At 42.5% G+C, this 15,542-nt stretch overlaps 1 protein-coding gene across 1 annotated transcript in view; it reads left to right on the forward strand.

Annotated features, from left to right (window-relative positions):
- LOC308276740 (uncharacterized protein) overlaps positions 1-15,542 on the forward strand; it is a gene marked incomplete at both ends in the record, with an annotated part of 43,164 nt that overhangs the window by 25,767 nt on the left and 1,855 nt on the right. Inside the window, 6 exons of the mRNA XM_080715580.1 lie at positions 4,801-5,079; positions 5,136-5,281; positions 7,200-7,491; positions 11,229-12,035; positions 13,866-14,093; positions 15,314-15,437. Of these exons, the coding sequence (XP_080571706.1) occupies positions 4,801-5,079; positions 5,136-5,281; positions 7,200-7,491; positions 11,229-12,035; positions 13,866-14,093; positions 15,314-15,437 (1,876 nt within the window). The remainder of the gene's footprint in view (positions 1-4,800; positions 5,080-5,135; positions 5,282-7,199; positions 7,492-11,228; positions 12,036-13,865; positions 14,094-15,313; positions 15,438-15,542) is intronic.

A 15,542-nucleotide genomic window follows, 5' to 3' on the forward strand; every position in this document is an offset into this window, starting at 1 on the left:
GATTTTCTACCCAGCAAAACTATCCATCAAATTAGATGGGGAAATAAGAAGCTTCCATGACAAACAGCAACTGAAGGAATTTATGTCTTCAAAACCAGCGCTAGAGAAAATACTCAAGGAGATTAACTACAAAGAGGAAATGGGTAATACACGCCAGAACCAAAGAAACAAGAATTCCCATCCAGCAGACAACTAAGCAAAGAAGAATAAACAGTATCTCAAACAGAAATAAGATCTTAACATGTTGGGAATTAAAAATTATCTCTCTATAATCACACTGAATGTAAATGGCCTCAACTCCCCAATAAAAAGACATAAAGTGGCAAAATGGATTAAAAGGCAGAATCCATCCATCTGCTGCTTACAAGAAACACACCTTACAAGTAAAGATAGGAACAAACTCAAGGTAAAGGGCTGGAGCAAGGTAATCCATGCTAATGGTACTCGAAGACAAGCAGGAGTAGCAACTATGATATCAGACAAGTTAGACTTCAAACCCAAACTTATTAGAAGAGACAAAGAAGGTCACATTTTACTGGTAAAAGGAATAGTCCAGTACGAGGAAATAACAGTAATCAACATCTATGCCCCAAACATAGGGGTATCTACTTTCACAAATCAAACTCTTTGTGACATGAAGTCACACATAAATCCAAACACAATAATACTGGGAGACTTCAACACACCTCTCACAATACTAGACCGATCTTCCAGACAAAGGGTCAGTAAAGATGTCTTAGAACTAAAGAGCACCATTAACCAAATGGACCTGTTGGACACATATAGAATATTTCACCCAACTACAGCGGAGTTTACATTTTTCTCAGCTGCTCACGGAACCTTCTCCAAAATAGATCACATCCTGGGACACAAAATGAGCACTAGCAAATTTTAAAAATGTTACATACTTCCCTGTGTCATTTCAGACCATAATGAAATGAAACTAGAAATAAACTATAAGAAGACCCAGAGAAACAACATAAACATGTGGAGACTGAACACCACACTTCTGAATGAAGAATGGGTCATAGAAGATGTAAGAGGTGAAATCAAGAAATTTCTAGAAACAAATGAAATTAAAGAAACAACATATCAAAACCTCTGGGACACTTTGAAGGCAGTATTAAGAGGAAAATTTATATAGCACTGAGTGCTCACATAAGAAAAACAGAAAATCTTCATATAAATAGCCTTACGACACACCTCAAAGCCCTTGAAAAGCAGGAACAATTGAACCCCAAAGCCAGCAGAAGACGGGAAATTATTAAAATTAGAGCAGAAATTAACAAAATAGAGAATAAAAAAATACAGAAAATCAACAAAACCAAAAACTGGTTTTTTGAAAAAATTAACAAGATTGATAAACCACTAGCCAACCTAACTAAAAAAAAGAGAGAATCAACCCAAATTATGAAGAAAAGGGATAAAAAGGAGACATTACTACTGACAGCGTAGAAATCCAGAGGATTATCAGAAACTACTTTGAAAAACTATACTCCAACAAAATGGAAAATCTGGAGGAAATCAACAACTTCCTAGATAAATAAAACCTTCCTAAACTGAGTCAAGAAGATATAGAACACTTAAACCAACCAATAACAATCAAAGAGATTGAAACAGCAATAAAGAGCTTACCATCAAAGAAAAGCCCAGGACCAGATGGTTTCCCAAGTGAATTCTATAAAACCTTTACAGAAGAGCTAATCCCAATACTACTCAAACTATTTTGGGAAATAGAAAAAACCGGGACTCTCCCAAATACATTCTATGAAGCCAACATCACACTAATACCCAAACCGAATAAAGACAATTCAAGGAAGGAAAACTACAGGCCTATATCTCTGATGAACTTGGATGCAAAACTATTAAACAAAATACTAGCAACACGCATTCAAAACCACATCAAGAAAATCATTCACCATGACCAGGTAGGGTTCATCCCAGGGATGCAAGGCTGGTTCAATATATGAAAATCAATCCATGTAATTCATCATATAAACAGAATCAAAGACAAAAACCACATGATCATCTCAATAGATGCTAAAAAAGCATTTGACAAAATTCAACATCCATTTATGATAAAAACACTGCAGAGAATTGGAATAGAAGGAACATATCTCAACATTATTAAGGCAATCTACAATAAGCCCACTGCCAACATCATATTAAATGGGGAAAAACTTCAAGAATTCCCCCTAAAAGCTGGAACGAGACAAGGATATCCACTATCATCACTTCTCTTCAATATAGTACTAGAGACTCTAGCCAGAGCAATAAGGCAAGAAAAGGAAATCAAAGGAGTACAAATAGGAAAAGAAGAACTTAAGCTTTCACTATTTGCAGATGACATGATACTATATTTAGAAAACCCAACAAACTCAACCAAAAGGCTTATAGAACTGATCAACAAATTCAGCAAGGTATCTGGATACAAAATCAATCTTAAAAAATCAGAAGCTTTCCTGTACACCAACCATAAATCCACTGAAAAAGAAATTCAGAAAACACTTCCACTCAGGATCTCCCACAAAAAAATAAAATACCGAGGAATAAACTTGACCAAGGAGGTAAAAGATCTCTACAAAGAAAATTATAAAACACTGAAAAAAGAAATAGAAGATCTTAGAAGATGAAAAGATCTTCCATGTTCATGGATTGGCAGAATAAATATCATTAAAATGGCCATCATCCCATAAGTTATCTACAGATTTAATGCAATGCCCATTAAACTACCAAGATCATTCCTCACAGACATAGAAAAATCAGTCCTTAAATTTATCTGGAATAACAAAAAGCCCAGAATAGCCAAGGTAGTTCTCAGCAACAAAAACCACACAGGAGGAATCACAATACCTGACTTTAAACTATACTACAAAGCCATTGTAATAAAAACAGCATGGTACTGGCAAAAGAACAGATATATAGACCAATGGAGCAGAATAGAAGACCCAGAAACAAGTCCACACACTTTCAGCCAATTGATTTTTTGACAAAGGGGACAAAATCATACACTGGAAAAAAGATAGCCTCTTCAACAAATGGTGTTGGCAAAACTGGTTAACCATATGCAGAAAATTGGATGTTAATCCCACTTTTTCACCCTGTACAAAAGTCAACTCACGATGGATCAAAGACTTGGAAATTAAACCAGAGACTTTGAAGCTCCTTGAAGAGGGCATAGGTCCAACACTACAACACATAGGCACAGACAAACATTTCCTCAACAAGACCCCAAAGGCACAACAAATTAAAAGGAAAATCAATACATGGGATTGCATGAAACTGAAGAGCTTCTGTTCAGCAAAGGAAACTATCAAGAACCTCAATCGAGAGCCAACAGAATGGGAGAAGATTTTTGCACCTACACCACTGATAGAGGACTAATATCTAGAATATACAGAGAACTCAAGAAACTCAACACTAAGAAAACAAAGCATCCAATAACAAAATGGGCAAATGAACTAAATAGACACTTCACAAAAGAAATTCAAATGGCCAATAAATGCATGAAAAAATGCTCAACATCACTGGCAATCAGAGAGATGCAAATCAAAACTACCCTGAGATTTCACCTAACTCCAACTAGAATGGCCATCATTCAAAACACAAACAACAACAGATGCTGGCGAGGATGTGGAGAAGTGGGAACTCTAAGACATTGTTGGTGGGATTGCAAATTAGTGCAACCACTTTGGAAAACAGTATGGAGAATCCTCAGAAGAATGGAAACAAATCTAACATTTGATCCAGCAATACCACTGTTGGGTATCTACCCAAAAGAAAAGAAACCAAACTACCAAACTAATGCATGTGTATCTATGTTCATAGCTGCACAATTCATCATAGCCAAACTATGGAACCAGCCAAGATGTCCATCAACAGACGAATGGATTACAAAACTGTGGGATATGTACACAATGGAATTTTACTCAGCCATCAAAAAAAACTCAATTACGTCATTTTCAGGGAAATGGATGGAACTGGAGGACATTATGCTAAGTGAGATTAGTCAGGCACAAAAAATAAGAAATCAGATGCTTTCCCTAATATGTGAGAGTTAGGGAGAAAAGAGGAGCAAACAAGACAACCTAAAGGAGGAGAAAGGAGGGGAAAGAGGAAAATCTCTAAAGCACACAATGTACTTAAAGTCTTTTTTGCCACCTGTCAATTCAGACACAGGATACCTTTGTATATTGAATTATGTGTTATGTTTGATGTCTACTCTCCCCTTATCTAAAAATTACTTACAGAGCCAAGCATGGTGCAGCACACCTATCATTGCAGTACTTGGGAGGCTGAGGCCAGAGGATCACATGTTTGAGGCCAATCTCAGCAACTTAGTGAGATGTTCTTTCCAAATAAAAATAAAAAGGTTGGGATTTTGAAACTTCCCTGAGCTCAAAACCCTATTCCCAGTATTTTCTATTTAGATGATTTTTTTTATATTTTTGACCTTAGATTTTTAGTCATGCACATACTGTTGTACAGGTTTTTATTGAGACAATCGCCTGCCTTCCACTCTGAATCCTGAGTCCAGGGCCTGTGGCACCCTGATCACTCACTTGGAGTATGCACTCAAAGCCTCAGCGAGAATTTGGTAGGATAAGAGCATCATGCCAGAGACTCCTGCTCGCCCTGTCCTCTGCCTCAGGGCTGTGGGTTGTTGCCAAGTCTATACTTTTGGGTTCTCAGCAACTCAGGGCTGTTGTGATCCCCTGAGCCTTACTGGACCATAATGAAATCATGGTGGGCATGGACAAGCCGAAACACAAACATGTTTTTCCAAAGTGATCTCATCAGGATGGAGGTGACAGGTGCAGAGCCCCGGGCAGTGGGTCCCCGAGCTCCAGAATGGGATGGCAGCAGAGCCATGAAATGACAGGGCGCTGGAGCTGCTGTGACCACAGACAACACAGATCTGGTCTCAGCTCCATGACGCCCTTGGTGCCCCCTTTCCGTCTGCACACTTTGCAGGAGTCCAGGACATCCGGCAACAAAGGGACGCATTGTGCCCGCACAGACGACACCTGGATCCTGCTCCTTCTCTGCATAGCTCAGCCTGAAAGCAGCACTGTCTATGTAAGATGGAGCCTGAGATGTCCTTAACTCTGTTTCTCTTCTTCCTGATCCTGCAGCCCTTGCACACGTCCCCATCCTCCCACAAAAATGCTCTCATGGTGTGTTGGAAATACCAGAGGCCGAATATACAGAAAGAAGGAGACCTGGTGCTGGGGCTCTTTTTCCACCTTTACTATGCAACAAAGGAGTCCTCCATGAACTGGTAATCTTTTTTTATGAAATTGGGGGGGTAGGGGACCTGCTATGAATGTTCCACTCTAAATCAAGTGTTATGCTTGGCCATGGCTGTGTGATTTTCTGGGTGTTTAGTCTCTTCCTTTTTGGCACTGGACCCAGGAGCATTCTGTCTATGAGCAACATTTCCAGCCTTTTAAATTTTATTTAATGATTTTTTTTGTGGTATGGTGGATGGAACTCAGGGGCAATCTACCTCTGAGCTGCACCCCAGAACTATTTTCTTCTTCTCATACTAAGGTGCAGAGTGCTTAAGTATCTGAGGCTGGCTGCAAACCCGCACTACTCCTAAACCCAGAAGCACACTAGCATTGCGCTGTATCCCAGGTCCTTTGTATTATTTATTTATTTATTTATTGTAGTACTGTGGGTTGAACCCAGGGGCATTTGTCCACTGAGCTACACCCCCAGCCTTATTTTTAATTCTTTATTTTGAAACAGGGTCTCACTGAGTTGCAGAGGGCCTCACTAAGAAGCTAGGGTTGTCTGTAAACTGCAATCCTCCTGTCTCAGCCTCCCAAAAGCTGGGAATTCAAGTATGTGCCTCCATACCCAGCTTGATGCTATTTGTTTTTGTAAAAAAACAGCCTCAGCAACTTAAAAAGCTCTCTTTTTAAAAAACAAAATGAAACTAAAAGGGCTGGTGTGTAGCTCATAGGTAGAAAGCCGCCTGGCTCTATCTCCAGTGCCACAGAAAGAATAAAAAAGAGTTTGGATTTAGCTCAGAGGTAGAGTGCCCCTGGTTTTAATCTCAATAATCACACAGAAACACACACACACACACACACACACACACACACACACACACACACGAAAAAAGATTTCTTAAATGAATTATTTCAGAAACATAAGCCTTTGACAGGTAGCTCTAAATGCAAGAACTACTTCTGGCAAATCTAGGTACAAAAAAATAGCAGAGAAGGGGCAGAGGGGAGAGGAGGAAGGATCAAGGGACATTCTCTACAGAGAGAGAAAGTTCAGGAACACAAAGAGAAGATTTGAAACCTACAAAAATGAATTAGAGATCCTGAATCATGTGTTCGCGTATGACGAAAACGTGATGACCGGCCGTCTCTCTTAAGTGTCTGTGGATTAGATTATAACTGCTCAGTACAGCACGAGCTGCTCAGAATCCCTCTGCGAAACCTGAGAAAGGGGAAACTGCTCCCTAGGCTTTGGTCAGCAGGCAGGGCAGAGGCTGGCTAAGGATTCCTGAACACTGGAGAACCAGCACTGCTTGTGGCTTGGTTCTGCTCTAAGAGGAAAAGGAGGACAGGTTTTTCTGAGCTGGCCTCTTGGCTCATGGCTGTAAATCTCAGCATTTGGGAGACAGAGACAGGAAAATCACAGGTTCAATGCAGGTCTCAGAAACTTAGTGTAACTCTTGGTACTCTACCGAGACCTATTTTCAAGAAAGAACTATTATGTGGAGAGGGTGTGGCTCAGCAGTAGAAAGCCTAGATTCTGCCTGGGTTCAATCCTCAGCATCTTAAAACTAGAGGGTTTATGAAGAAGGGTGTGAGCCACATTCACTCATTTCCCTAACAACTTCTTCCTCCTGTTGTACCCATCAATGCACCTTGAATTTACAGAAATTTCAGCAAAGTAGTCCAGTTAATAGCAAAGGTTTCCATCACAAATCCACCTCAACCCACTCCAAATGTCTCACAAACCTCAGTGTTACAGACAAAATTGGCTTCTCAAATGTCCAAGAGTCATTTCAAGGTCATGTAGAGCCCTGGGAAGCTTACTCACACAGGGTTCCAAGGCCAGGGCCACCTCTGCATTACCTCCTGGGTGTAGCCTGTCTGGTGCTGATGCTGGCTCAGGACTTGCCCCTGAACCTCCTGACCTCACCTTCTCCCTGATGCTGCTCCTCTGTCCAGGTGGCTTTGGAAGAAATACCAACACGTGTTGGCCTTTTACTTCACCATTGAGGAGATCAACAGGGACCCGCACCTGCTCCCCAACCTGACCTTGGGGTTTCAGCTTTACAATGTCTACTCCAGTGAACGCAGGACCCTTGAGAACACTCTGATGTGGCTGTCAGGAGGCGACGTGTTTCTCCCCAACTACGTGTGCAAGAGAAATTACAGTCCTGTTGCCGCCATCGCTGGGACCTCACCAACATTTTCGGCTGAGATTGGAGCACTGTTGCAGCTCTACAGAACCCCTCAGGTAAGTTGGCCAAGAATTCTGTAAAGAAATGTGCAGATTTCCCCTAGTGCTGGACCCTAATGTGTGATCAAGACAAAAGTGGGGTTTAAGTGCCTATCACTCATGAGGGTTCAGGTGATTGGGTCTCAGTGAATTCTCAAACTCTTGAGAATATCAGCAGTGTAAGGAGAAAGATGAAGAAGGAGCTCTGGAGATTAAGCATCTAACTAGGCTGGACAAGGAGCTCACCTGTGATCTGAATGTTTGGGAGGCTGAAGGAGCAGGAACGCAGGTTGGAGACAGGGTCAGAAACATAATTAGACCCTAGGCAACTCGGTGAGATCCTGTTTCCAAATGAAAGATGCTGCATTGCTGGGAACGTGGCTACAGGTAGAATGGCCCTGAGCTCAATCACCAATGCAAATAAATAAATAAATAAATAAATAAATAAATAAATAAAATCTCGACAATATATTCGTCTCCCACTCACTGGGAAGATTGACTCCCAATGACTCATACCTGAGAGCCTCCTAGGAGATGTCCACAGGATAAAGACTGTCCATACAGGACATGACAACTTAAGACGCCTCCACCAGAGACTGGCAGGTGTAGGGAGAGCACCCCCTGGGCATTTGGCTGGCATTTGTGGCAACAATAAATTCCATTGTGCCTCTAAGGATCCCGAGAGGAGCGGAGACTCAGAGACACCCGTCCTGGGGCTTACCCACAGCCTCTGCCCAGCCTGCCTTACTCATATCCATCCAAGAAGATCTCTTGAGAGCCCACCCAGTGACATTCCCCGTAGAGTATATGATTAGGAATTCACTGTTAGAGCACCCAGCCAGCTGGAGAAGTGGGATATGGCTGGATGAGGGGTCCTGGGGTGTGGTCTTGAGAACTGTGTCTGTCCCTGCCCCCCTCCCTGCCTCACTGGCTGCTTTCCCCTGCCATGAGCTGTGAGCTTTGTTCCTCTGCCATGTCTTGTCATCAAAGTCTCTGACTTGGAGACATCTGAACATGGATAGAGGAATGGCTACCCCAGAACTTCTAAATCTGTGAACCCTGTAGACCTTTCCTATCTCAGCTGTGGTCATCAGGTACTTTGGTCAGAGTGATGAAAGAGCTGAGGAATCAGACCCCCTCATGCCACTGCTTATTTGCAGGAAGCTCTGGAAACACTTCTAACAATCAGGATGGTGTCACTGCAAAACGCAGGCAGTAGTTTAGTGCTGAAAGCCAGCTAGTCCAATGGGGCGCGAGTTTGCTCACGGTCGAGGGTCTCAGTAAAGGTGGGGAAGGATAGAGTGATTTTACCACAGATTCTTATCTGTGGCGGTTCTTTCCTAGGAAAATAATCCTATGATCGGCGCTTTAAAAAGAACCTGACATGGATCAATGCTTCTTGTGCAATCGAACACTTTATTTTGGACACAAGATTTTTTATATATTCCCCTCTCCCAGTGAGTTTCTAGTAAAAAGAAGTGCAAAACACCCAAGGTACAAAAGAGAGATACACATGCAAATTACCAACCCTGAACAAGACAAAAGTAAGGCCTGGGATATCCCAGGTCTTTGTGATTGAGATCAGTCCCATTATCTCAGGTGGGCCTTGTGCTCAGGAGCCCAGCCCCCTTTGGCCTTGCAGCTTCAGAGGCTTCTATTTGGCTAAAAGTCACACCCAAAATCACTTGAAGAGTCCAGTTTGTTTTTTAAGAGTTTTCTTTAACCCTTTCGGAGCTCATTCCTAGGGCTTAGTCCAATGTCCTCCTTTATAATGGGGGACAAAGCCTGAGATTCCAGCTTTCATATAGTTATCGTAAGGAAAATCCATGTTCCTTTATGATGATCTAGGGAATTTCGATGAATGTCTGCTGGATTTTGTCTGCAATACTATCTGCTGTCTGAAAACTTAAACAAACTCATGACACAGTTTAGCAGGTAAACACCAAGAAATAACATGAGGTCTTTAGATTTAGTTGTCAGATATATTTCTCTAGCAGCTGAGCATTTTTCCTCTTTTAATAATCCATATTCCTATCACTAACCTTCTGCAACTTTCTTTTCTTTTCTGATTACCCTAATTCTCTCTTTCCCATTCGGGCCAATCTTAGGATAAGCTCTTCTTCATACAAAATACTTTCTTATTCTCACCATATTTTCTTTCTTTCTTTCATCTTTACACATCTATTTTATTTGTCCTTTGTTTTGACATAGCTATTTTTAACCAGGTGGTGTCCCTGTAACTCCAGGCATCACTATTACGTAAAAGCCAAGGTCAAAGGTGGACTGGAATGTTGCCACTGCCTCTAATTACCATTTGAACAAGGCTCATCTAATTACCATTTGAGCAAGGCTGAAAGTTTACTGGAAGGAATATTTTACATGGATTTAATTTCTTTCGCCGTCCTAATCTTTTTTCCACCGGAGCAATTTCATGTGGAAAGTTAAAAGAATCATTACCAAAAGGATAGTAGTTATGAAAGAATATCTAAGAGTGGAGAATACTTTTTGCAAGCGACCACACCTTCTCTCGGGGCTTATTTCTCACGTTGAGAATCGCCTATGAACTGCACAGATGCTGAGAGGGTGTGGCTGCAGCTGGTATCTGCAGTTTAGCAGCATTGTGCTCAGGAAAAAGTAAGTTTTAGAAAACCAGAGAGGGTAAATGGAGGTAATCCTTAAGATGACCACAGTCCTTGTGTCCATAAATGAAGTTCAGACTACCAGGAGGTCAGTGTAGTAAGAAGACAAGACATTCCATCATCAGTTTGTACAAGCAGCATGGGTTGCTGGTGCTGGGTCTGCTCCACAAAAGTAAAATACAATTTGCTACCTTAACACTGCACCCCACTCCATACCTCCTTTTTCTCAGGCAGGAGGTGAAAGCAGTTGTCAATCTCACCATTCCATTTCTTCGCCTTTTTAAATTCTGGTAATATGCACCAAAACCAGGGGCATTCTCCCTCTAAGTTACACCCCAAGACCTATTTTATTTTTATTTTTAATCACAGCCTAACTAAGTTGCAGAGGCTGACTGAGAACCTGCGATCCTCTTTTCTCAGTCAACCGAGTACAGGGATTATGATTGTATGTCAGTGTTGATCCCCTTTACTTTTTAAAGGTAAGAACATTCAGACATATATGTTCTCTGTGCCCACAATGAGCAATGAGCGAACAGAGTAAGGTCTATAGGTCTTCCCCTCCACTCAAAAGTATTTTATTCAGTTTCATTTTCTCTCTCTCTCTCTCTCTCTCTCTCTCTCTCTCTCTCTCTCTCTCTCTCTCTCTCTCACAGTCTCTACTCCAGGACAGAGACTCTGCATTTTTTGTTAATTAATGTTTTTTGGAAGTGGAGACTGAACTCAGGAGCATTCTACATTCAAACTACACCCCCAGCTCTATTTTTATTCTTTATTTGGAAACATGGTCTCACTGAGTTGCAGAGGGCCTCCCTAAGGAGTTGAGGCTGTCTGAGAACCGTGATCCTCCTGTCTCAGCCTCCCAGGTATTGTGATTACAAATGTGTGCCACCAAACCGGCTCATTATTTTTCTTTGAAACAAGGCCTTGCTAATATGCTGATGCTGGTCTGCAACTTGCAATCTTCCTGACTGAGCATCCCAACCACAGAGGTCACTGATGTGCGCAACTTTGCCTGGCTGAATAGCCCTGTAATGCAAAGAATTGTCTAATTCCTTTTTCAGGCAGACAACCCCAGGGCCGTATAAACTCAGAATCATATTCTGTTTGATTTCTCAGGTCACATATGGACCTTTTGATCCCATGCTAAGTGACAAAGACCAGTTCCCATCACTCTACCAGATGGCCCCTGAGGACAGCTCTCTGGTCCATGCAATGGTCTCATTGCTGCTGCATTTTGTCTGGACATGGGTGGCGATCTTTATATCTGATGATTTGAAAGGAGAACGGTTCCTTCAGGATCTGAATGTGGAAATAGTGAAAAAAGATATCTGTGTGGCCTTAACAGAAAGGCTCCCTATCCTTCAGAAAACATATACGCCAAGTGTCCTTTCTGCCCTGAGGAGGCTCAGCATTCCACCTGCAAACGTGCTTATACTCTATGGAGAAGCAGAGAGTCTCATCATAGTGGACCTCATGGCACATTTCTTTCTCACCACAGGGAAGGTGTGGATCATGGCAGATAAGTGGGACATCTCTGCATTAGAGATGATGCAAATACTGCATTCCTTCCATGGAAGCTTCTCGTTTTCACAACACAAGCGGGAAATCCCTGGCTTCCACAACTTTCTCAAGACAGTCAACCCTTCCCAGTACCCAGATGATTTTTTCATCAGTAAATATTGGACACACCATTTTAACTGCTCACCTGCTGGGTCATTATGTGGAAAAATTGGAGAGTGTGGACCAAATACCTCCTTAGAGACTAAGGCAGAATATAACGACATCATGACATTATCTGACTCCAGCTACTTCCTCTATAATGCTGTGTATGCCGTGGCCCACGTCCTCCATGAGGTGCTTGTGGAGAGAATAGCACGGGGATCTCCAGAGGATGCAGAGCAGCCCAGGCCCCCTCCATGGCAGGTAAGGCTTCCCCAGGAGCAGGCAGGGGCTGAGCACCTGCTGCCACTCACAGCCACCATAGTGAGAGGTGCCCTGACTGTGTTTTCTTCTCTAGACCAGCAGGACCAGGCAACAAGAAACATGGGCACCTTCACATTGGCTCTAGGTGTAGTTGGAACTGTTATCCATGTGGGGAGAATTCTGTTCCTGGGAGCTTCCATTTTGAACTATTTAATTAAAAAACTGATCCAGGAAAACATTTTCTATTGCAGGATGAAATGCTTTCAAATATGTGAACACAACTCGTAAATGAGAGGGTGATTAAAATTCTCTGATCTACACTTTTTTTGGAACGTATGAAATGCCGGGAGACATGGACTGAGTGCCTCTGTCTGATTCTGGGTGTTTTGCATCCATGGAGTGGACTCAACCCATTTAGGCTCTATTACTCTTTATCTCTATTACACATAAGATAGGACTCTGGGAAATGAATTGTTCTTAAACCTTCTCCTCTGCTCCCTTCTTCCCCTCCTTCTTACTCTTCCATATTATTTTGGAAGTGGAGACACCCCCAGCACTTTAAATGTTTTTAAATGTCTAAATTTTTATATTAATTTTGAAACCTGATTTCAAGTTTTTGAGAGCCTCACTCAGAGGCTGAGGTGGGCCTTGAACCTGTGATCCTCCCGTCTCAGCCTCCCGAGTACTTGGTGATAGGAATATGCCATTGCATCCAATTAAGACTTTTTTTTTATTTTTCTAAGACCTATAAAAACCACTGTAATGTAGCCTGTGGCTCCACTTCTAAGTAGGAGACCATGGATGGTTCCTATCATCTCACACTGCCCTCCAGGTTTGAGATGGATGTTTATCGATTTTAATCCTGGCTGCTCTGAATCTATGTCTATGTATGAAATACATTTTTCAACTCATTAACAATAGTCAACATCACTAATCAGATTCCTGGAATATCTAAATAAGTTTACTCTGTAGACAAAGGCAAATATGAAAAAGCAATATCAGAAAGTCTTATCTACCATGTAATTTCTATTTTTCCTATAATAATGTTCAATGTGCCATTTGGTTCTTATGAGAAGTTGCTGCTTAGAAAAGGAGGTCTCTGTGTCCAGGTGGATTGCAAAGGTGGAGGGGCCAATTATTTAGAAAAGCAACAAATGAGAGGCTTGTGATTTTTCTCAACACAGTGCCCTGGGCACCAGAGAGCCACAGATTAGCACGCTCCATTCAAAAGCTCCTTAGAATCGAGAGTTGTTTTTTATTTTTTTAAGTTGGGGACACCAATAGTTCCCTTCCATGTTACAAGACAATAGCCTGGTCGCTAAGAAGGTCCAACAGCAGACACTAAGGGTCCCATGTTCTACCTCCTTTAAACCTTAATTGATAAAAAAAAACCTGATAAGCACAATTAATTGAACATATTTACTCTTTCTGTTTTGGTGAGGTGTGACGTGCACACACCAGGCTGCCCTCCCCAGGATGCAGGCTCTGAATAGCGCCACCTCTGTGTGTCATTATTAAGTACAAAGATTGGCTTCCAAGCTGCTCCAAATAGAATTTGCTGGTAAGGGTTGTGGCAGAACCTCTTCCAATCCCAACCTCATGGCCCACCCTAGAACCCCTGGACTCCATGGCTCCACCACTGTGCCTGCAAGAACTCTTCCCCACCCTAGAACCCATGACAAGGTGACCTTCAGAACAAACAGACCTGAGCCTCTCCCCAGGAGGACCTGAGCCTAGGGAGGAGAGGAAGAAGGACAGCCTAGGAATTAAGGGCTTTCCACCTTCCATTTGTATGCATGCCTCATTGCCACATCAATGCCTCTCCTCCAGCTCCAGCCACTCCTGAAGAAACTCCAATTTACCAACAATGCTGGGCAGCTCGTATCCTTAGAAAAGAAAGGAAACTACGGGGTCACATATGATATCCAGAATGGTGTGAATTTCCCTGCTGGCCTTGGGCTGTTGGTTAAAGTAGGGGAATATGTATTTGAGAGTCCACTCCATCAAGGCTTGGTCATCAATGAAGAGATCATAGAGTGGCCTATTGGCTTCACACAGGTATGATTCTGTTTCCTTATTGAATAAAAAAAGAGGAACATAAGTAGAGTCGGGGCCAGGTGTGATGAAACGTGTGTGGAATCCTAGTAACTTGGGATGCTGATACAGGAAGATTGCAGTTTCAAGGACAGCCTGAAGAGGTGGTAAAACCCTCATCAACATAGCAAGACTGTTTCAAACACAAAAATAAAAGTAAGCACAAACATAAAATAAAATAGGGCTAGCTCAGATGTAGACTTTCTCTGGGTTCAATCAGTAGTACCACAATAAATAAATGAACTGATAAATAAAAAATAAATAAACAAACAAATAGGGTCTAGAAGGGCTTGGGGTACAGCTCAGGGGTATAGCTCTTGCCTGGAATGCTCAAGACTCTGGGTTCAATTCCACTTACTGCAAAAGTAGTTAAGTAAAAAGCATCCTGAGGTGATGCCAAGTGTGAATCCTTTATCTCAGCACTAAGTGGTGTGTCACACACTCTGAGATCCTCTGTAGATTTGACTTAGAGATAGATGTAGAGATAGATAGAGAAATAGGGAGAGAGAAAGAGAGAGAGAGATTGGGAGAGTGTGAGAGAGAAAGAGGGAGAGAGAGTGGGGCAGAGAGAGAGAGAGAGAGAGAGAGAGAGAGAGAGAGAGAGAGAGAGGAGAGAGGAGAGAGGAGAGAGGAGAGAGGAGAGAGGAGAGAGGAGAGAGGAGAGAGGAGAGAGGAGAGAGGAGAGAGGAGAGAGGAGAGAGGAGAGAGGAGAGAGGAGAGAGGAGAGAGGAGAGAGGAGAGAGGAGAGAGGAGAGAGGAGAGAGGAGAGAGGAGAGAGGAGAGAGGAAAGAGGAGAGAGTCCACAATCCCCTTCAAAGATGCAACTCTTAAATATTCTCAGGCATACCAGTTGACAGAACCACAGAAATTTTCATACAGAAAGGAGGTGGGTGATGAGGTTACATAAGAAGAGAGAGAAGACTGGGTGTGTTTCTAGTGGTGTCTGAACCCACCGCGATCCTGTGCCATGGTGAGATTTGGTGATAGCTTGAGGAGAGACAGCAGCTCAGCATAGGAGCCCAGAATCAGGTGTCCCTGTAGGATCTCATGGTGACCTTTGCTGTTATGGAGAGAGGGCTTTCTCTTCAAGGTCAAAGTGCTTTCTTATTTGGAGAGAGATTCTGACTTACTGTTAAAGTAGATAATAACACAGCACACTCTAACCATCGCCTCGTTTCCCTCAGACTCCTCAGTCTGTGTGCAGCCAGAACTGTGGCCCAGGATTCAGGAGAATCCCCCAGGAAGGAAGACCTGTCTGCTGTTTTACCTGTGTTCTATGCCCAGAGGGACACATTTCCAATAACACAGGTAAAAGTTCACAGCCACCCTACAGAAATCTTCTCTGTCACATTTCTCAGTGATAGGAGCCAAAGACATTGGCTTGGGCCACAGAGGCCACTGTTTGCTGTCCAC

The sequence above is a fragment of the Muscardinus avellanarius genome (assembly GCF_963383645.1).
Source record: "Muscardinus avellanarius genome assembly, chromosome: 18".
Taxonomy (NCBI): Eukaryota; Metazoa; Chordata; class Mammalia; order Rodentia; family Gliridae; genus Muscardinus; species Muscardinus avellanarius.